Below are 21,460 nucleotides of genomic sequence, written 5' to 3'. Positions count from 1 at the left end.
AGTGTTTTAAGGTTTTTTATGATATTTCTAAAAACACTGTGCGCTAAATATTTAAACTTAAATAGATTTTTGAATCGGGTATCATTTCCTTTAAGAGAAGCTATTTATCGATAGATTGTGCCTTACCCTAAGCGAGTTCGCGTTCTTTCGCTTTCGGACGATCCGACGCGTTTGAAGTCACCGCGAGAAGCGAACAGGAAACAAGGCAACATCGCTTCTCTTCTGTCCGACAAACTATCTTTGAACTTGAAGCGCACGGGATGGCAACGTCGCATTTTATGTGTAAATATTCAAGTTCATTGAATCATTGAGTATTGACCCAGTGACCCCGTGACCCGATTGCTGTACATTTTACGGCCTGGCCACGGGGATCGGCGGTGCGAACGGCGAAGCGAGAGGCGAGGCGACCATTCACGCTGCGCCGTTTGCAGGCCACGCACCAGACACGTTCGTCGCCGCGACCAGTAAGAAAGTTCGACAGCGAAATGTCTTTATCGAAATTATCTCGATATTGCTTGGAAAGTAATAGTTGTTTGGTTCAAGACCTAATATTTGGAATAGATTGTGGAGTACATGATTTGAATAAGAATCGAGGCAAATATATATCCAGATTTTTTTTTTAGTATACCAGAATGAGTATTGAAACCTTCAATTATATTCTTATGAATATTCAACCAGAATTGGAGAAAGAAAAAATATGCAAATAGAATTTTAAGTGCCGCTGAAAAATTGTTTTTGACATTAAAATGTGTATTATACCTACGTATGTATACATATCCATCTATATACCTATGTATAAGGGTGAGGTATTAGCTGATCATATTTTTTATAACTAAATTTATTTATTTATTTGAACTATCTTTGCCCAAAATATGACCAGCTAATTAAATGCTACCCTTTAAATTATTTTTCATGAAAAAAAACACTATATGTCAGTAATATTTCGTACAACTAGGTAAAACAAAAAACAACTTCACACTTATAATGACTATAGAATGAATAGTGAATTTCGAAGTTTTTAATCAGTCTTTTTTATTATTTTCAATCATTTTGAATTATAATAATCAGTCTTTTCGATGTTACTACTTACTCATATTATCTAGGTACTCTATTCGTTATTAAAGTTATTATGGTTTGGCTGAGTAGAGTAACCATAGCGCCCATAAGGTTCTCCATACATCGTGACATTTATTTCGTCTAAAAAAGTCTGGTTTATTTTATTTCTCAACCTAATTTTTTGGATAATAGTTAGTTTTTCCATTTCCGGTGAAATACGCATTAAAAAATGGTTATCATCTGATTTTTTTTCAACTGGTGTATTTTTAGACATATTATAGTTTTCTAAAAGTTTTTTTGTTGCTTAAATTTATGCTGTGGATGGCCAAACTTCCAAATAGCTGGTCTTGCCAGTATTTAGGTAATAAAAAACTCTGTATTCATTTTTCGCCGCGCAAACGACTAAACTTATTTAATCTCTGCTCTATTCGCCGCGACTGCCGCTCGACTCCGTGGCTCGCGCCGTACTGATGCATGTCTTTGTTTTGCTCGCCCGCCGCGACGCCAGTTGCCCGCGCGGTTCGCTCGGTACATTTCGCCGGTCGCCGTTGCGCGTGACTTGATTAGTACATTGCTATGAGTTTATTTCAGTCGCTAGACGCTTCGCCGTTCGCACCGGCCGAATATTCGCATCAGCGAATGTCCCCTGGTCAGGCTGTTAGTACAGCACGTGCATAGTGGCTCAAAAGTCTACATTTTTTTAGTCGACTGCCTACCTGTAACACCACCACCATGACTGACCATCTTTTCAGTGGGACAGTTGTTTGGACTGACTTTGCTGGACTTTCTCTAATTCTCCACTTCTTCAGCCATACTTAAATTTTATCCAGGCTTTCTTGCAATTTATTGGATGCTATTGTTTGATCTTTATGACTGGAAGAAAACTGCAGTGTCTACTGCATAGGTTGCAGTCACCACTTCTTCTGAGATGGGTAGGTCATCAGTTTAGATTATATACAGGACGAGACCAATCACTAAACCCTGGGGGACTCCTGCTTGTATTTGTCAGACGGAGGAGTGATTTTATAGGGAAAATAGTAATAGTCTTGCAGGTAGGTAGTTTAATAGGTAATTTCAGAATATTGGAGGAAACCTGTCTGAGTAGCTGACCAATTTATGAATTGGTTATGACCAAGGATGCCTGAATGGCCTTGCATCCATGCTTAAACTATGTTAATATTAAGGTCGTAGCACTCTTTCAATGATTCCCTTATTTTGAGTATAATCGGAAACTGACTTTGACCTAAATGGATGACCTAATTTGATAGTATTGATTGAAGGAAACTTTAAGAATCTGAAATAATAATAGAATTGTTCAGCAAGAATTATTACTGGTATATCTAGAGGGTCATCTTCTGGGATACCTAACACATAGATGGCGGCCCGTCTATTTAAAGCAGGCTAGTCTGGCAGTTAGCCTGGATATAGCAAAGGCCTTCGATAGTGTATGGCACAAGGCGCTCCTCTTGAAACTTCCATCATTTGAGTTTCCCGATAGTGTATGCAAGTGGATCGCCAGCTTCTTCACTGGGCGCAGCATGCAGGTCGTTTTCGCCGGATATTGCTTGAGCCCGAAGCTTTTGAACGCCTGAGTTATCCCCTACAATTTTTTTGCATATCAATTATATGGAACGCCTAAAAGTCCTGGAAAAAACGTGTTTCTTCTATCAAGTCCTCCCATGAGAGTATTGCGAAATGGGTTAAAAACTTGTCTAATTTCAATTTATTTATTGAAAAAATAAAATGAATAAATAAAAGTAAGAATCTTGCTTTAGAAGCTATTTAACACTTTGCCTTAACTAGATAGCACTTTGATTCAGAGAGCTGACATACAAACTAAATAATCACTATAAAGATTCAAGTCTTCAATGAAATGAGTATTAATTAATTCAAATAAAAGTGTTTATTTTTTGTGAATAAATAAATTGAATTGGGACAAGTTTTTAACCCATTTTGCAATACTGTCATGGGAGGACTTGACAGGTGTTTGGTAATTAGCGGCGATTGGCGTACTGGTGAGCTAATTGACCAAGGGAAGGAGAATGAGCAAGGAAATGAACAAGTGATACACTGCTTTTCAATTGCAATTTATTATCAAAAAAATCATAAATTGGCGCGGATTTTAAATGAAACTGAATAATACCAGTGGGAGGCACCTTTGCACAGGATGCCGGCTAGATTATAGGTACCACAACGTCGCATCTTTCTGCCGTGAAGCAGTAACGTATCAACATTACTGTGTTTCGGTTTGAAGGGCGCCATAGCTAGTGAAATTACTGTGCAATTGAGACTTAACATCTTATGTCTCAAGGTGATGAGCGCAAATGTAGTGCCGCTCAGAATTGTTGGGTTCCTCAAGAATCCCGACTGTGATGTATCAGTCAACCAGCTCTGTAAAAAACAGCTCAGAGTTAACTTAGTGAGGTTGGAGAATTGCAATGGTAAGATTACGCTCTAACACTTAGTTTTTAGTAAAAAAAAACCTCGGCACAGATAAAATTATTATTCGAATTTCAAACCATTTAAATCAGCCCAAACAGACATGAAACCTTTGCTGTATGTTATTCAGGAATATGGGTATCTTAAAGTTTCATGTGGCATAAGTTTAAGGTGACCATATTTTAAAAATACAATTGAAGAACATAAATCAGAAAATACTAATAATCTTTCAGTGTACAAAATAATTTCTTGCAAAAACGAAGAAGCAATATCTCGAATTCTAGTCTAAGAACACTCAATTAAGTTGCAATTAGACAAAATACACTAAATTAAAATAAGCAAAGCTGTATTTTTTTTTTTCAAAAAATAGTATTTGTAATATATTTTTAAATATAACGATAATAATTTTTATCTTACAGTTAATAAAAACATAATGCAGCACTACAATCAATCTGATGATTTGAAGAAACACAATATACTACACACTGTTGAAAAGCCATATCCTTGTAAAGTGTGTGGTAAGAGCTTCTATCGATCTAATCATTTGAAGACACACAATAGAATACATACTGGTGAAAAGCCACATTCTTGTAAAGAATGTGGTAAGAGCTTCCATCGATCAGGTGACCTAAAGAAACACAACAGAATACATACTAGTGAAAAGCCATATCATTGTAAAGTGTGTGGTAAGAGCTTCTATCAATCTAATAATTTGAAGAGACACAATAGAATACATACTGGTGAAAAGCCATATTCTTGTAATGAATGTGGTAAGAGCTTCCGTCATTCATGTTACTTAAAGAAACACAATAGAACACATACTGGTGAAAAGCCATATTCTTGTATTAAGTCATATTCTTGTAATGAATGTGGTAAGAGCTTCAGTCAATCAGGTCATTTGAAGATTCACAATAGAATACACACTGGTGAAAAGCCATATTCTTGTAAAGTATGTGGTAAGAGCTTCGACCGATCAGGTACTTTGAAGATTCACAATAGAATACACACTGGTGAAAAGCCATATTCTTGTAAAGTATGTGGTAAGAGCTACAGTCAATCAGGTGACTTAACGAAACACAATAGATTACATACTGGTGAAAAGCCATATTCTTGTAAAGTATGTGGTAAGAACTTCCGTGGATCAGGTGTCTTAGAGAAACACAATAGAATACATACTGGTGAAAAGCCATATTCCTGTAAAGTATGTGGAAAGAGCTTCAATCAATCAAGTGCGTTGAAGATACACAATAGAATACACACTGGTGAAAAGCCATATTCTTGTAAAGTATGTGGTAGGAGCTTCACTCATTCAAATAACTTAAAGAGACACGATAGAATACATACTGGTGAAGAACCATATTCTTGTAAGTAATGTGGTAAGAGCTTCAATCTATCAGATCATTTGAAGATTCACACTAGAATACATACTGGTGAAAAGCCATATTCTTGTAAAGTATGTGGTAGGAGCTTCACTCGATCAGAATACTTGAAGAAACATGATAGAATACGTACTGTTGAAAAACCATATTCTTGTAATGAATGTGGTAAGGGCTTCAATCTATCAGATCATTTGAAGATTCACAATAGAATACATACTGGTGAAAAGCCATGTTCTTTGTAAAGTACATATCTGGTAAGAGCTCAGAATACAGAACAAACCAGAAGGAGTGTTCAATCACATTTGTATGCAGCGAATTGTGTCCAAAATGCCTCCCCGCCCGCACCTCACCCGCCCAAGTAGTGTGGCCAGGCACCATTTCATTACCCCTTTTGGGGTAAAATTAAAATGTCATGAAGGAACGACTAAGTTATTTGGTAAAAATTATATCATTGCTTGATAAGGCGCAGTTTATTAATAAGAAATAAAATGGATGTTTATATTGTGAAAGAAATATTTTGAGATAGATATAGGTTGCGGGATGCATAGTTTTTGCGAAAACTGTGGACTTTAAATATTGTATTCAAATATAACGCTAATTCATGCATATTATACCCTTTTTGATTCACGTTGTAGATGTTCATCAACTATTTATCTATCAACAATAAAATAATTACCTAAATTAGTTTTATTTCTTTTGTGTATTGAAACAATTTATAAAAATATTTGTAGTAGTTGGTGTAGTTGTAGCTAACAAAACTAAAATTGAAAATTCGTTGACATTTTCTTACATTCTCCAGAAGAAGTAGTCACTTCTTCTACTGGACAGCGACACTGTTGGAGGAGACAAGAGTGCTTGTGATAGAAACTGGAATGTCAATTAATTTTCTCAAAAGAAGTAGCGACTTCCTGCTGAGATTGAATTATTGTATTCTTTATTGATAGATTGTATTCAATGTTGCCGTCTTTCACTCTTCCAGATTTTTTATTGGGCGATGTACAAGCTTTTACAATATGATCCCAGAAAATGTACAAAAAACAAATGCGTTACGAAATTTAAAAGAACTGTTTATAACGTGTGTGTGGGAAAGGTTATTATAACATAAAGGACTTTATTAGTGATACCGCAGATTGGAATGAATCTTCCCTTCCCTCAGGCTCTTTATTTATAAAGGTTTTTATACGATATTACATTGTAATCCATATTTTAATTTAAAAAAAAAACCCGCTGAGTTTCTTGCGCCCGTTCTTCTCAGGTCTGAGGCAGTCTATTTTGAATGGGTGGTAGCTTTTGAAGAGTAATTAATAAGTGATTTTGAATAAAACTATTTGAATTCGAAGTATTCTGTTGTTATTTTTTTATAATTAAGGGTAGGCTCCCATAATTAAATGAGATATTAACGAGATTTTACAACTTAACTAAATATCCTATCGAAAGAGAAATTTTAATATATGTATTTTCAAACCTTTTTCTTTCCGTTTTATAATCTGAAAACACGATAGAAAGATATTTGTTCGATACTTTTTAATCGAAAACGATGCTCATTTTTAAGAATTCGGTAATTTGCTTGAGAACTAAATCTTCCATAAAAGCGAGAAAAATACTAGTACATAAAAAATACGAGTAATAATCAGTTATTACTGACAAAATTAACGGAGCAAAAAATATTTACGTGGCATCGTATAAAGATATTTATACGATGCCACGCGATACTCACTCTTATTATTGTGTTGTTTGTGGTCATAAAACTATGCGGGCATTCAGGCCCGCCCCGTGACTTCAGTGCCTATCTGGAATTTAGCAGGAGAACACGTATTTATTTCAGGTTTTGTTATTGGTTATATTGTTAAATTATATTGTAAAATAAAATAAAAAAGCTCCTTTATTTCAGTCTGGTTAGGAGTATCTTGGAGTATGGTTGAGTTGTCTGGCGTCCTCACTATGCTACGCATATCCTAAGACTGGAACGTATTCAGAAGCGATTTCTGTGGCATTTAGGGCCGGTAAAGCCAAGAAAATTTCTTCTTACAAAGCTTTCTTTGTTTGTTGTTAAAGATCGCCAGCCTTTGCTGGCGATCTTTAAAATGACCACTTTGGATGAACGTAGAGAACTCCTGGATCTTCTGTTTACTCATAAACTATTGAACGGCTTTATCGACTGTCCCGAAATGCTAAATAAATTTGGTCTAAGAGTACCAGTAAGAATTCCACGTAAGCCTATTACTCCACTTCGTCGAACGATCCTAGGTACCAATTCCCCAGACCCTCGATTATGTAAAATTTTAAATTCTTATAGCATAGCTGATATTGATATATTTGCTGATTCCTTAGCCAAATTCCGCAAGACCATTTGCAGCATCATTGGTAATATTTTATAATGTTATAGTGGAAAATTGATGTAACTGTGTAAAACTTATTTATTAATTTAAAAAAAAATGTTTAATTTGTAACTTATTGTAAGTATATAATACCTAAAATTAATTACTGTTGTGCATGCTGTGTTTATTTGTAAGTAATCACTACATTTAGTTCCTAGTTTTTTGTTCTACTTTTCTATATTTGTGTGTATTATTGTGATTGTAAATAAACCTAATAAATAAATTGTTATTTCAGTACTTATTTTCAAAATAGGTTTTTTTGTTAATAAAGTTATGATTATAATCAAACCCTAAATGTTAGGTGTAGTGCCACAATACATCAGACAAAATTTTTAAAAACTATTTTTAGCCTCGCTTGTTGTACATAATATTATGTAGAACGTGTTTATTACGTATTTTTTGAAAAATATATGGCTACTTTTCGTAAATAAAACTGTGATATATGCCATTATGTCGAGATATAAAATCGGTTCTTTTTACGGTTTTTTTTACGGTTCCCAGGTCGTATCGTCCCGAAACACCACACAAGGAAGCTCATTCCATAGCTTTATTGTACGTGGAAGAAAGTTCCTTGAAAACCGCACTGTGGAGGAACGCCACACATCCAGATGTCGGGGAAGATATTTTTAATTTTCTATTCTAATATGTCGCGTGTCGTGTGAAGGTAGAATTCGGTGACAGGAATCAGGTAAAACAGCTCTTCGGAATACTACCCGTGATAAATGCGGAAGAAGACACACAATGAGACTATTTCAAATGGATCGAGCTCATACTGGGCTGCGCCAGACCAGAGATAACAGCAAAACTCCGTATGTGGCCGGACCTGCACTTTGTAGTGCTTGAATGTGGGTCGGCTTGAAGTATTACCGTACTCTATTTATGACGCCCAGTTTCTTCGAAACTAATTTGACTTTGCCATCCAGATGACGACGGAATTGCCAATCGCTTAAGATATCGAGATCCAGTATTTCAATACTAGGCGAGGCTTTAAGGTAGGTGATTACGAAGAGCGGTGATACGACAAATGAGGAAAAGTGGTAGGTATTCACGGCTTCCTTGGCCAGAGGGGAACATAGATGAGAAAACCACTTCTTCTATTGTGTCGTTACTTAGATAATAGCTACATCAGCTGCCATGTAGCATCGTATGAACAATAACAAATAAACAAAGTAAGTACAATCTGGTATAACACCCTCACAAGTCAAGTTTCCAAAATTAAAAGTCACATTTAGACTTGTCGGAAGAAAAATAAAATGAAAGTCAACAAAATCACAAAAATAAAACAAAATTAAATTAAGAAAAAATAAGAAAATTTATTTTATCTAGCAGAACACTCATGCAATACATGCAAATATTATAAAACTTATGTAGATTGTAACTTCACTGTTGAATATCAAGCTCCAGTTGTGGCTTCTGGTGGTCTTGAATTAAAATACCTTGTTTCACAAAAGGACTGTATTACGTAATTAATAGATGCAAGTTAATATAATGCTAGCATTAGTGCATGTGCGCGCGGGTCAAGTTCTTAAGGCGACTGGTTCCGCCGTCGGCCTCGGTGCGAGCGCCGCTCCGCCACGAACGCAAGCCCCCACTCTCGCCGATGAGACGACAGGAACATATTCCCCGGGTTGAAGTAGTAAGTCTTCAAGAAGTCTCCGATGAAGGCACGGGCAAAGGGCAAAGCATGTTGTATGCCCGTGTTATGACTCCCTTTCTCGTCGTAATGTCGGCAACTCTGCTGCGCCCGTCAGACCCAGGATGAACATTGGTGACTCTGCCCAAGAGCCACAGAAGAGGAGGAAGATGGGAGTCCCTCACTAGCACCATGATACCTGGTTTTAGGTCTTAGCCTGTATGCCACTTGGCCCTTTGCTGCAGAACAGAAACGTATTCATTTGAGTAACGTCGCCAAAAGTGCTGTCGCAAGTTCTCAATGCGGTCGTAGCGAGGCAGGCGCTGCAGGTTCACGTCGTCTGGCATCTGAGGACGAGGAACAGTAGTGAGCGGTCGTCCGATTAAGAAGTGAGCGGGAGATAAATAGGATAGGTCACTAGGATCGGTGGAGTGAGGTGTTAAGGGTCTAGAATTAAGAATTGCCTCTATTTGAATGAGACAGGTTGAAAGCTCTTCATAAGTAAGATGAGTTAAGCTCATGACTCTACGTAATAAAGTTTTAATGGATTTAACAGCTGCTTCCCATAAACCGCCAAAATGCGGACTGTATGCAGGAATAAATTTAAATTCTATACCTTCGTTTGCAATGTCATTGGAAATAGTATTGGATGAAACTTGTAGAAGACGTGAAAGCTCATTAAAAGCTCCCACAAAAGTAGTGCCGTTGTCGGAGAATACCCGCTGAGGCTTACCACGTCGACTAATAAAGCGATTAAAGGCTGCTAGAAAGGCTTCTTTAGTGAGGTCTGAGACTAGCTCTAGATGCACGGCTCTAACTGCAAAACATACAAAGACGCAAATATAAGATTTAATTAATTTACATCCTCTGCCCTTCCGGTCGGCTATCAGCACTGGCCCAGCGTATTCTAAACCTGTATTCAAAAAGGGAAATTGTAGTTGTGTTCTCTCGCTGGGTAAGTTGCCCATGACGACTTGAATAGGTTGAGCTTTAAAGCGCGTGCAACGAACACAATTACGTACAGTTTGCTTAGCTAGGTTTCTACCTCCAAGAGCCTTACATTGGCAAGAAGAAGCTGAGGGCCAGCATGAAACAGTGATTTATGATATTTAAGAAATAATATTTTAGTTAAATGATGTTTACTACATAATAAGACTGGATGCTTTACGTCGTAACTATAGTTAGAGTTTTGAAGGCGTCCACCGACGCGAATAAGGTTATTAGAATCAATAAATGGACTAAGACTTATAAGACGATTCTTTTTAGGGAGTATTTGATTATGCTTAAGATGATTATATTCCTCAGGGAACATTTTCTGCTGAGAAATATATATAATTCTGTTATAAGCTGAATTTAATTCGTTACTCGTTATATAGGATTTATTTTTATTATTGGGACTACGACAATTGTAAATAAATCTTAAGATATATGCAAAAACTCTATTCAATTTTGTAAATGAAGACATTTTATGAATTAAATCTGAAAGTACGTTAATGCTTTTACTATTACAATGTGTAACTGTGTGAAGTGAAGTTTCAGGTAATGTTTGTGGTGTATTTGGAGAAGGAGGAAAATGTATGGTTCTCTCATGGAGGAATTGAGGACCTGACCACCAAAGAGTGGACGCGCTGATACAATCAGCCTTCACCCCCCGAGAAGCTAAGTCTGCAGGGTTGCTTCTAGAAGGTACATAACGCCACGTCTGGTCAAGTGTACATTCCTGAATCTCATTAACTCTATTTCAAACAAACTGATTAAGATTACTTGGTTGTGTGGAAAGCCATCCTAACACTATTGTGGAATCGCACCAAAAGAAACAATGACTGAAGACGTTGGTAAGTGAATTGCATACCTTCAAATAGAGACGTGTACCCAACAAAGCACCACATAACTCCAAACGTGGAATAGTGGTTGTTTTAATGGGAGCAAACTTGTTTTTAGAGGCCAAAAGACGAACACAAACCGTCCCATCGACTGCGATTGTCCTTACGTAAATACAAGCACCATAAGCACGTTCGGAAGCGTCTGTAAAAGTATGAAGTTCAGTTACCAAAGGATTACTACAAGACACCCACCTAGGAATACGAATAGAGTTAAGAGCTGGAAGTGATTCGATAAATTCGATGAATTGATTCTTTATTTCTAAAGGTACTTCATCGTCCCATGTACATTTAAGAATCCACAGTTGCTGTAATATAAATTTAGCTTGAACTGTGCAAGGTCCCACTAGACCTAAAGGGTCAAATACTTGACTAACTAACGATAATATGTTACGTTTACTAATAATGTTTGATGTAAATGTGAAGTTGACAGAATATAATAAATGATCAGAATTACAATTCCAATATAAGCCAAGAGTTTTGCTAGGAAGAATTTCATTTAAGTTCAAAGTTTTATTTTGAGTATCTGTACACATATTGCTAATAGACTGAAGAACTTCAGAACTATTTGATTGTAATTTTCGTAGGTGGAACCTGGCTGATTCGAGAGCTTTCATTACACCTTGGCACAGCTTTATTACTGACTCGATCGAGTCACCACCACCTAGATAGTCATCAATATAAAAGTCGCGTTTAATACTCTCTCTAACACTAGATTCTAAACATTGGTCAGCTAAAGACACAAGACATTTGGTTGCCAAATATGGAGCTGAAGCGGTACCGTAAGTTAACGTATTAAGTGTGTATGACTGCAATGGATCTGATGAATTGAAACGAAAAAGTATTTGCTGAAGAGAGCGCTGAGAAGGTTCAACTAAAACGGCTCTATACATCTTCTCTATGTCGCCTGTGACCACGAACTTGTGTTGTCGAAACCTCAGAAGGATGGCTAAGAGGTCTTCCTGTATAGTGGGACCCACCCTCTGTATGTCGTTGAAGGACTTGCCTGATGTCGTACGGGCGGAAGCATCGAAGACTACACGGAGCTTTGTTGTAGAGCTGCTCTCTCGTACAACGCCGTGATGTGGTAAAAAATATTTGACTTGATTATGTGTATTTAATTTGCTGTTTTTTGTCATATGATTCAGATCTATATATTCTTGAATGAATTTATTGTAACGCTCTTTATAAGTAGAATCTTTTTCAAATCTACGTTCTAGGGAATGGAAACGTTGCTTGGCCATTGCATAAGAGTCACCCAAGCTTTCAGGCGAGTCCTTCAACGGAAGAGTGACGACAAATTGACCATGTTCGTTTCTGTGTGTGGTTTCATGAAAGAGCTTTGCACAAGCTTGCTCCTCTGAAGAGAAACCATTGCAAGACGATACAGAATCTAGTTCCCAAAAAACATGTAAGCTGCTGAGACTCCTCGTGAGAAAGAAAAAGACAATTTGGTTTTGAAGGAAGACCACATTGGTATATGCTGCCGGAAATAAGCCAACCAAATTTAGATGATTGTAATTTAGGATAATGTTTACCTAAATCTATGGAATCGGAACCCAGGACGTTCCAAAAGACTTCAGCACCTACGAGGATGTCTATGGCCGAAGGTATATTAAAAGTAGGATCGGCAAGTTTAAGACCTGGCGGGATAGGAATTATTTTTTTATCAACGTAAGACCCAGGCAAACTATGCGTTATATTTGGTAAGATAAAGCACTCTATGTGAGCTTGATAACGACTATGACAAGACTGTAAGGTAAGACTACAGCTCTCTGAAGTATTGGAAACTTGTTCACAAATACCTGAGACTGAAGAGATAGTGCTTCGTGTGTTCAGACCGAGCTTACGGCACAGATCCTGAGTGATGAAGTTGGAAGTGCTGCCGTTATCGAGAAGAAGTCTGGCGGAATGAAGCCTACCGTTGACATCTGTCACCCTTGCCATAGCTGTGGATAATATTATAAGAGCCTGATTATTTTTTCCTTTTGTATTTGTAATAATATTAGTAGATAATGCAATATTGTCTTTTGGTTTGAGATCTATTTGAGATTCCCTGTGTAAGAGTGTGTTGTGTTTTGATTTGCAATACTTGCAATGTGAAAGTTTACAACGTTTGTCGGTATGACCAGGACGAAGGCAGTTCATACACACATTACTTTCTGAAGCTTTTTTGATTCTGGAATCAACATTAAGATTTCTAAATGATTGACAATTAAATAAAAGATGGTTTTGAGAGCACATAGGACATGATGCGATTTTTTCTGGTTTAAAATGTGTGTTAATTAGATAGTTTGTGTTTTTGGTACTTTCGTAAGTTTTAGTATTTATATAATTATTATTTAAAGATTTATTATCATGTAAGGTCTCGAGTAAATCAGCTCTATTAGATAAATATTTAGTGTAGTTCTTTAAGTTTGGAAAATGATTTAAATTGTTTTTATGTTCTTCCCACTCTCGGTTGGTCACATTATCCAACTTTTTAGACATTATATAGATGATTAATGTGTCCCAATGTGCTGTAGGCTGTCCGAGAGTGTCAAGCGCTCTTAAATTTTTATTTATATTATCTATCATATTCTGTAATGAATGACAGGATTCTTTTTGTATAGCAGGAAAATTAAATAATGCTTGCACGTGATTATTGACAAGCAACCTTTCATTATTGTAGCGGTCTAACAATAACTGCCATGCTATAGTATAGTTGTCGGCCTTAAAGTCAATACTTTTTATTACTAATGATGCACTGCCAGTTAAAGCAGCACGCAAATAATGGAATTTATTGATTGATTGTATGCTGTTATTATCGTGAATTATTGAAATGTACGTATCTCGAAATTCAAGCCAGTGCTGATAGTCGCCGTTGAAGTGGGGTAGTTCAATCTTTGGCAGGCGTACGAAGTCATGTTTGCAGCCAGAAGCGTGGAGCGTGTCGTGGTGCGTTGAGCTGGCACCAGGGTTCGGTGCCGGAGAGCTGGCACGCGACACGTCTGGAGGAAGCAGGGCACGCGCGCGCGACATTTGCGTGAAGTACTGAGTCTCGAAGGCCTCGCGCTCCTGGTACATATCGTCTGCATTCTCCGACAACAGCTCCAACTGCGTCTGCAAGTCATCGAAGTCTTTGTATAAAGATTTCATTACGCCTAGACGGCATTCTAATTCAGCTACTTGAAAACTATCTAATTCGTCTGTAGGTAATAGTTTAAAGAAATTAGTGAATTGTGTTAGCTTGGCTTTAAAACTTCCACGTTTTTTTATAAGTTCTTTTAATTTTAATTCAGACATAATGATAAGCAATTAAGATAATAAACAAAAATAAATTAAGATTGAAACAGACTTAATATCGTAAATAAGTTACGTAAGCAAAGGAATGTTCTAAGTGATAGAAAAAACGATTTTGTCAAGCCGACGTAATACAGCGATTCATGCACAAAACTGGTTTTCGTAGGCAATTGTATGGACAAGCGAAACTAGCTAGCTGCCGTATCTATTGCTATAACTTAAAGTATGTATCAGACTAATGGAATGCAGTTTATGAAAAGACTATATTTATAATTAAGTATTTAACGTTATTACGTAGCAATAAAAAATTAGAATAGGTAATAGGTTTATTTCCTGAGTAAAGATTATTTTATATGTACTTATTATGTGTTTTAACTAATTTATGTAAGTGCAGAAGACAAGATATGTATATGCAAATAAGGCATAGTTTTAAAAATAATGCACTAATGAAATATAGGTGATATTTATTAAAAGGCGATTAGAAGGAATCTAAGCTATTTTATGAAGAGATCAACTTATGTCGAATCCGTAATAGCACAATCCTGATTCCTCGGGAAAGGTTTTAGATTAGGAAAGAAAGAATTCCTTATCGGAACGAACTCACTCAGAACCAAAGCCTCTCCGGATGTCTTTCCTTTGTATATGCCATGTATTCGGGCAGCGTGGCAGTCGAATGTTCTCGGAGAGGTGCGCAACACGTCCAACGTAGCAATGTAAGTAGGTATAGATCGTGGCTGGATTCTTGAAATTGACGTCAAACGTTGACCTTAATAAATTTGAAGGGCCGGTTAAACCATCCACTTGCTTTGATGATCAGTTGAAGAGGCGAAGGACCATTTGTTGAATATCAAGCTCCAGTTGTGGCTTCTGGTGGTCTTGAATTAAAATACCTTGTTTCACAAAAGGACTGTATTACGTAATTAATAGATGCAAGTTAATATAATGCTAGCGTTAGTGCATGTGCGCGCGGGTCAAGTTCTTAAGGCGACTGGTTCCGCCGTCGGCCTCGGTACGAGCGCCGCTCCGCCACGAACGCAAGCCCCCACTCTCGCCGATGAGACGACAGGAACATCACTTATTGACAATTGATTATTCACCTTGGACATCACATAATATTATTTTTCTTAAAGTCGAAGAGTAAGATGAAACATGTCTTCTGCATTATACTTTTTGCTGTAACTCTGGGTAGGTACTACTTAGTAAAAAACTGTTTGCAGCTTGGCGCAACTCTCTAATAAACTCGAATATGTATGGCATTGCACCAAAAATAATGGCGGCAAACGCTGTCTCGTTCTAACATATATTCGACTCTTTTGTTTGTTTTGGTTTGACATGTCATTCATCCAAAATAAAAGAAACTGTTAACAATTTTTGTTACGAATTTTCGTTGTCTTTTAATTTATTCATGTATTATTCAGAGTATTATTTATATAATAAATACGTAAGACTTTCTAAGCTATACCATGTAATAAAAAATGTGTAAAATATGTGGTTTAAAATCTGGCTGCTCAGATGGGAGTAACAGAATTTTCATGTCTAAATTATTTTTGGATAAAGATAGGTAAGCACTTATGAACAAATAATAAGTTAATAAAGAATGCTTAAAGTGATAAAGTATTGATTTAATTCATATAGAATAAAAATTACAGTATTATAATGTATCTATAGTGTTTGTTTGACACTTTTTTATCGATTGTCGATATTTTATTTTAAATTATTTATTTTTATTTATTTCATTTTTATGGTATCTATATTTTTGATTAATAAGTTTATTACCTCGCCTACGACTTTTTTGCTACATCTGAAAAACGAATACCAAAGACCGTCTAAACCGAAACTACAACGCAAAACAAAACTATTAATAAAATATTAATTAAGTTAATTGTTTTTTTCTTTGAGATAACTAAAACGTATCCCTTAGTTTAAACTAGTTAGTCTTTGCTTAGGTCAATATTAAAATTAACAAAAGAGAACCTTAAAATTAGACATTATTTATATTAATTTGTATATATATTAGTTAATTATCGATAACAATTTTGTATTGATTCCAACCCTATATATCTATTATATTGGCAGCTCTGATATTACGTCATTAGTTGATTATGTTGGTATCAAGTTTTAGTGCAATACAATACAAGCGACATTTCTCATTATTTTGTATGGCACTCCCGTCTCTTGAACGTAGTGTTTAAATTATCTTTTACTGTTTGTACTTTGTACGTACAAAAGGTACATTATATAAATCTTTGATTTTAGAATTGGGTCTGTAACACCGTTATCCAATCTTACTAAGCAAATAGTCAATCAACGAAGTTACATAGTCAACCAATAGTCGCATTTCTAACGAAACAACATTATTGGAGTCGAAGTTAAATTTATCATTTTTATTGTGCGGATATTACATAACTTTAAAAAATTTACGCTGTGTGCGTTCTACAGGGTCTTTGTGGACACAATAATTTTGATTCCAAACAGTGGATGCGTATTCTGATGAGATCTAACAAAAGAGTTGTACAGAATATAATAAGTACGGGATGTCTTGAATTCTTTACTTAGCATCCTAAGGGCCTTATTTGTGATGTTATCAATATTTTTTCGTCAATAATTATGCCCAGATCATTCACCTCTATTGAAAATTGATGATGTAATTATAAATAATTGGATTTGATTTTTTGGAAATGTAATTACTAAACTGTTTTCGAAATTTAAATATATTATGATACAATCACAGTAAGCGGTTAGTCTATTTAAATCGTTTTGTAAAAGAATACAATCATCAACTGTACCTATTTGTATGAAAAATTTCTTATCATCTGCATAATATAATAATATGTTATAATGTTCCCAGCGGGTATCGAACACGCACGTAAACTGTATCTAATCATAGAGTTACCGCTCTTCGAGTGATAACATTAAGAATTTCGAATTGTGATTTGTCTTTCAATCGACTTTTTTTTTTTGAGAGGAGGAAATACTGTTACGTATTTACGCCCCGGAACGGGGTGTAATATGTCGGACTCGAGTGTCCGCGTAAGCGGACACCCCATACCGACTAAAACCTCCTCTGTGCTGTTAGCAGCTCTGGCTTTCACAGCGAAGTAGGACGTGGGCCGTGGAGGCCGCAAAGACTACGCAACAACAGTCGCGGGGCGTCTCCTAAGGAGACTCGAACCTCAGACCGGCTGTGTGCTTGTGGGAAGGAGAGAGAATGAAAAGGTGATAAGAACACACTCGCCGGCGAGTGTGGTGATGTTTTGTGTAATGTATGTAAGTTTGTATGTATGTGTTTATGATTGTGTGTGTGTTTGTTTGTATGTATGTAAGTAGTGTAAATGTTAGTGTGCATGTCTGTTTGTGTCTGTTTGTGGAGTGTGTTTGTGATTGTGTAAGTGGTGTATGTCAGTCCGTCAGTCAGTCCGTGTGTGAGTGAGTGTAGTGAAACGATTACAGGACGAGGACTAGCGTCTCGTCGGGTATCAAAACAATGTGTGGTGTATCTAGGGTGCGGGCCGCTGACCATCGTCAGAGTGACGAGTGCCAGTGATTTGCGGTGGTTGACCGCGCCTACGCCTGCGAAGGCGGTGTGTGCGTGTCTGTGTCGGTGTTTGTGTGGGTGTCGCGTTCGCGATGGTGATGTCGTCATCCGGGTCTACCGTTACGTGTCTGGGACGTCTTATTGGGTTGAGACTATGGTGAAGGGGGGTGTACCCGCCTTCCTAACCAAGATGTTGGGATGGTTAGGCGCCTTGTCAAAGAAGCGTCGCGAGATCTCTTTAAAGTGTTGAGCTATCGTCGGAAGCTCTAGGTCGCGGTGAAGGTCAACGTTTCGGATGAACCACGGGGCTCCGGTTGCCATGCGCGTGAATTTATTTTGAACTACTTGCAAACGACGTAAGTAGCTCGGTCGGGTGTGCGCGAAAACGACGCTTGCGTATGACAGTATGGGCCGAACGATGGTTTTGTACAGCGTCACTTTGTGTTTGAGCGGAAGTTTGCTTCGCCCACACACAAGTGGATAAAGGCGACTGAGGATAAATCGGGCTCTATTGCATACCGAATCAATATGTTTCTTGAAGTTCATATTGCTGTTGAACGTGACTCCTAAGTATTTGTAATCCTTCACCCACGGTATGGGTGTTTCATACAGTTTAATAACGTCGGTCGGTTGTTTTTTAGCGCGGATGCTATGCGCGTTACCGAAGAGTACCGCTGCACTCTTGGTGGGGTTCACTTCAATCCGCCATTTTCTGAACCAGTTGCCTAGTTCATCGACGGCGGCTTGAAGCACTTTAATGTTCTTGCTCAAGGTTGAGCGGTTGGAGCCAAAGTAGAGTGCCGTGTCGTCAGCGTACTGAGCGAGCTGGACACTCGGAAACTTGGGAATGTCGCTCGTGAAGAGCGAGAAAAGAGTGGGAGAGAGGACCGAACCCTGTGGCACGCCAGACCTACGGCTAAAGCTACTCGGATTAGCTTTAGGTTTATTGGGTTTTGGGATACCGATAACAATGGAATCCTTCCATTGCTCGGGGAACGCGCTATTAGACAATAGAATATTAAAAATGGTAACCAATAAAGTAATAAGAGTCGAGGGTAGGATTTTAAGAACCCTATTGTTTATAGTGTCGGGCCCCGGGGCCTTCTTGGAGTGAAGCTCCTTAATGATTAGCTTCACCTCTTCGTAAGAGGTGGGTTTTATTACATCACCTGAAGGGCTCAGAGCGGAGCGACGTTCAACTTCACGATCAACTTCGTTAACGTGTGTCGGGTCGGCTGCTGCATTTGGAGAGCACTGACTCTCGAGACTATCGGCGAGGCATTCAGCCTTCTCATCGTCATCGAGCGCCGGCTGCAGTCCCGGTCTGTCCAAAGGAGGCATGACAGTGGGCGGCTCCTGTTTGAACGCGCGAGGCAGCTTCCAGAAAGCCACATGTGATGGCTTAAGGTTGCCGAGCAAGCGGTCCTAACGTTCGCCGCGGAGTTCCGCGATACGTTCCCGTACTACCCGCTGTAGGTAGCGGAGGTGGCGCCTATTCTCGACCGACGGATACCTATCGTAAAGTCTAGTGGCTCTGTGCTTCTGTGTGAGTAAGTTCCTGACCTCTGGAGGCAGGTTTAGGCGATGCGGTTGCATCGTTGGAACCTGCCTGGAGCAGGCCTTGATCCTATTCTGTATATGTGACGTCACATGAGAGAGCACTGTGAGCCGTGTCGACCGAGTCGTAATTCGTGAAAAACCTCGATTGAATTTACATTGAGCGTTACGTTTTAAAGTAACGCAACGTCTAGAATGTCGGGTCGGTGCGCGACGTTATCCGGATAACGTGTTGGTTCGTCGGGTGCTATTACTGAAAAGTTCAGCGTGTCTGTGAGAGAATCTAATAAAATTCCGTTTCTATTTGTGGCTCTACTGTTCCAGCTGGAGTGTTTGGCGTTAAGATCGCCGCCCACTATGACTGCGGCCCCGTGGCCGAGTAATGCTTCTATATCTGTGTCTAATATTTGTTTGTTCGGCGGAAGATAAGCTGAAATAACAGTGATCGGCTGGTGATTCGCCATACTGACCCGGATGGCAGAGGCCTCGATGTTAGTGAGGACCGGAGGATCTATAGGTATACAGTGTAGAGACCTTTTAAAATAAATGAGGGTGCCGCCCATACGGGTGGTGCGATCATTCCTGACTAAGTTATAATTAGCGATACGCGGATCGCGTATACGTGGTTTTAGAAATGTCTCTTGCACTAAGAATAGGTCTAATTGATGTTCGTGAGCGAACTCCTTCACCGAGTCTAGTTGAGGCTTAAGGCCTTGGGCGTTAAAATACGCTATACGGAGCGTATGTGGTTTAACCCGTCCGCTTACGTAATTAGGCATCGCGAATGTTTTTATACTTTCGCCCTATATCGGTAAGGGCACGGAATATTTTGGCGTTGTCTGCCATAACTTGCAGGAGCGACGGCGGGTCGTCCCGGACAGCCTCGAGCCTGCTGGCCAGGGCTGTGATTTCATGTATGTCGAACAGCTCTGACAGTTCGAACATGAAGGCAAAGGCGCTGCCGCCTTGGTTACCTGTTGCCGCGGACGCGGGCGCCGGTGGCCTCGGTCGCGGGACCGACGCCGCCGGGCGGGACGCTAGCGGTGGCCGGAGGGGCGCGGGGGCCGCGAGAGTGGCCTCTGTGGCAGCGTTGGCAGCCGGAGGAGACCTCGCCCAGGCGTTTACCTTCGGAGGCGGCGCAGGTTTGAAGGTCGGAGTGAACTCCACCTTCTCTGCTCTGGATTGCGGCTGGCGGCGCCCTGGTTGACGCTTGTGTTTGAGTGCCTCGGGACACCCGCGATAGCTCGCGGGGTGCCCCTTCGCCCCGCACAAGACGCAGGCCGGGGGCTCTGCGCATTGCGCTGATCGAGGGCACTCTGGGGTGCCGTGTTTGACGAGGCACTTCACACACCTAGGGGTGTGTTCGCAGTTGCGTGCCGAGTGCCCGTATAACTGGCTTCTGTGACACTGACCAGGCGCCCCGCGGTTACGAGGAGCTTCGGCCCGGATGCCCTGAAGGGAGCAAACCGATTTTATATTAAAAATTTCCTTTCCCTCTTGCGTGAGGTCGAGGACGACGAGAACCATGTTAAATGGTTGTTTGTTGGTGGTTCCGCGCATACGGTGCACCTCGTGTGCAGGGTAACCCTGCTCTTTGAGGTCCGACAGAATGTCGGCCTCGTCTAACTCTCTGGGGACGTTCCTAATAACGACCCTCAGACACTTCTCCTCAGGCAGGGCGTACGTGTGGAAACCCACACTCAGCTCTCTAACAAGAGATGTCAAGGCGCGGTGGTCCGCTACCTCTTTGGTCTCTAATTTGATGAGAGATTGGTACGCCCTCGTCTGGAAGGAGAGCGTCTTCGGGATCCTATTTTTGATAACAAACCAGCGGCCTCGGTCTCCTATAAAAATAGGAGGCGGGCGCTTGGTCGGAGGCGGTACGCGGGCTTTAGCGGGCGCGGGCGCGGACGAGGGAGTGGAGCCAGTCGTGGCCGCGGCTTTCTTGGCGGGTGTGCCATCAAGAGAAGGCGATTCGCGACCGCTCTTCTTCTTGTTCGTGTCACTGACGGTGATGAAGCCGTCAGCATCCGACGCGACACCCTCCGCTCTCGACGGTAGAGCGGTTTCCGGCTGGGCCGGTGAAGCACTGGAAGCCTGAGGGGCTTCCGTGCGGTCAGGACTGACCGCGGGGACCTAAGGGGTCGCCTGCGCGTCAAAGTACGCCTGAAGTACAGGCGGACGGGCTGATCTCCACCACGACAGAAATCTCCACCATTTCACTGCCGATGCGCATACCACGATTTTGGTGGGAAAATCCGCGATTGTGGTATCACAGCTTTGAAGCCGCCACCGATGATCTCAAGAGGAGTCAAGCCCAG

The 21,460-nt window shown here is 39.7% G+C and overlaps 1 protein-coding gene across 1 annotated transcript; it reads left to right on the top strand.

Moving 5' to 3' along the window:
* Positions 1–1,031: 1,031 nt before the first annotated feature.
* Positions 1,032–5,555, top strand: LOC126974559 (zinc finger protein ZFP2-like). Its single transcript, XM_050822098.1, has one exon. The coding sequence runs from the start codon at positions 3,929–3,931 to the stop codon at positions 4,865–4,867; it is 939 nt and encodes a 312-aa protein (XP_050678055.1). The 5' UTR covers positions 1,032–3,928; the 3' UTR covers positions 4,868–5,555.
* The last annotated feature ends 15,905 nt before the right edge of the window (positions 5,556–21,460 follow it).

Source organism: Leptidea sinapis, chromosome 2 (genome assembly GCF_905404315.1).
Source record: "Leptidea sinapis chromosome 2, ilLepSina1.1, whole genome shotgun sequence".
In the NCBI taxonomy this organism is placed as follows: domain Eukaryota; kingdom Metazoa; phylum Arthropoda; class Insecta; order Lepidoptera; family Pieridae; genus Leptidea; species Leptidea sinapis.
This window is presented reverse-complemented; position numbering and strand designations above follow the sequence as displayed.

Coding starts and splice junctions, on each gene's coding strand:
- LOC126974559 (XM_050822098.1), top strand. CDS start 3,929: ATGCAGCACTACAATCAATCTGATGATTTGAAGAAACACAATATACTA.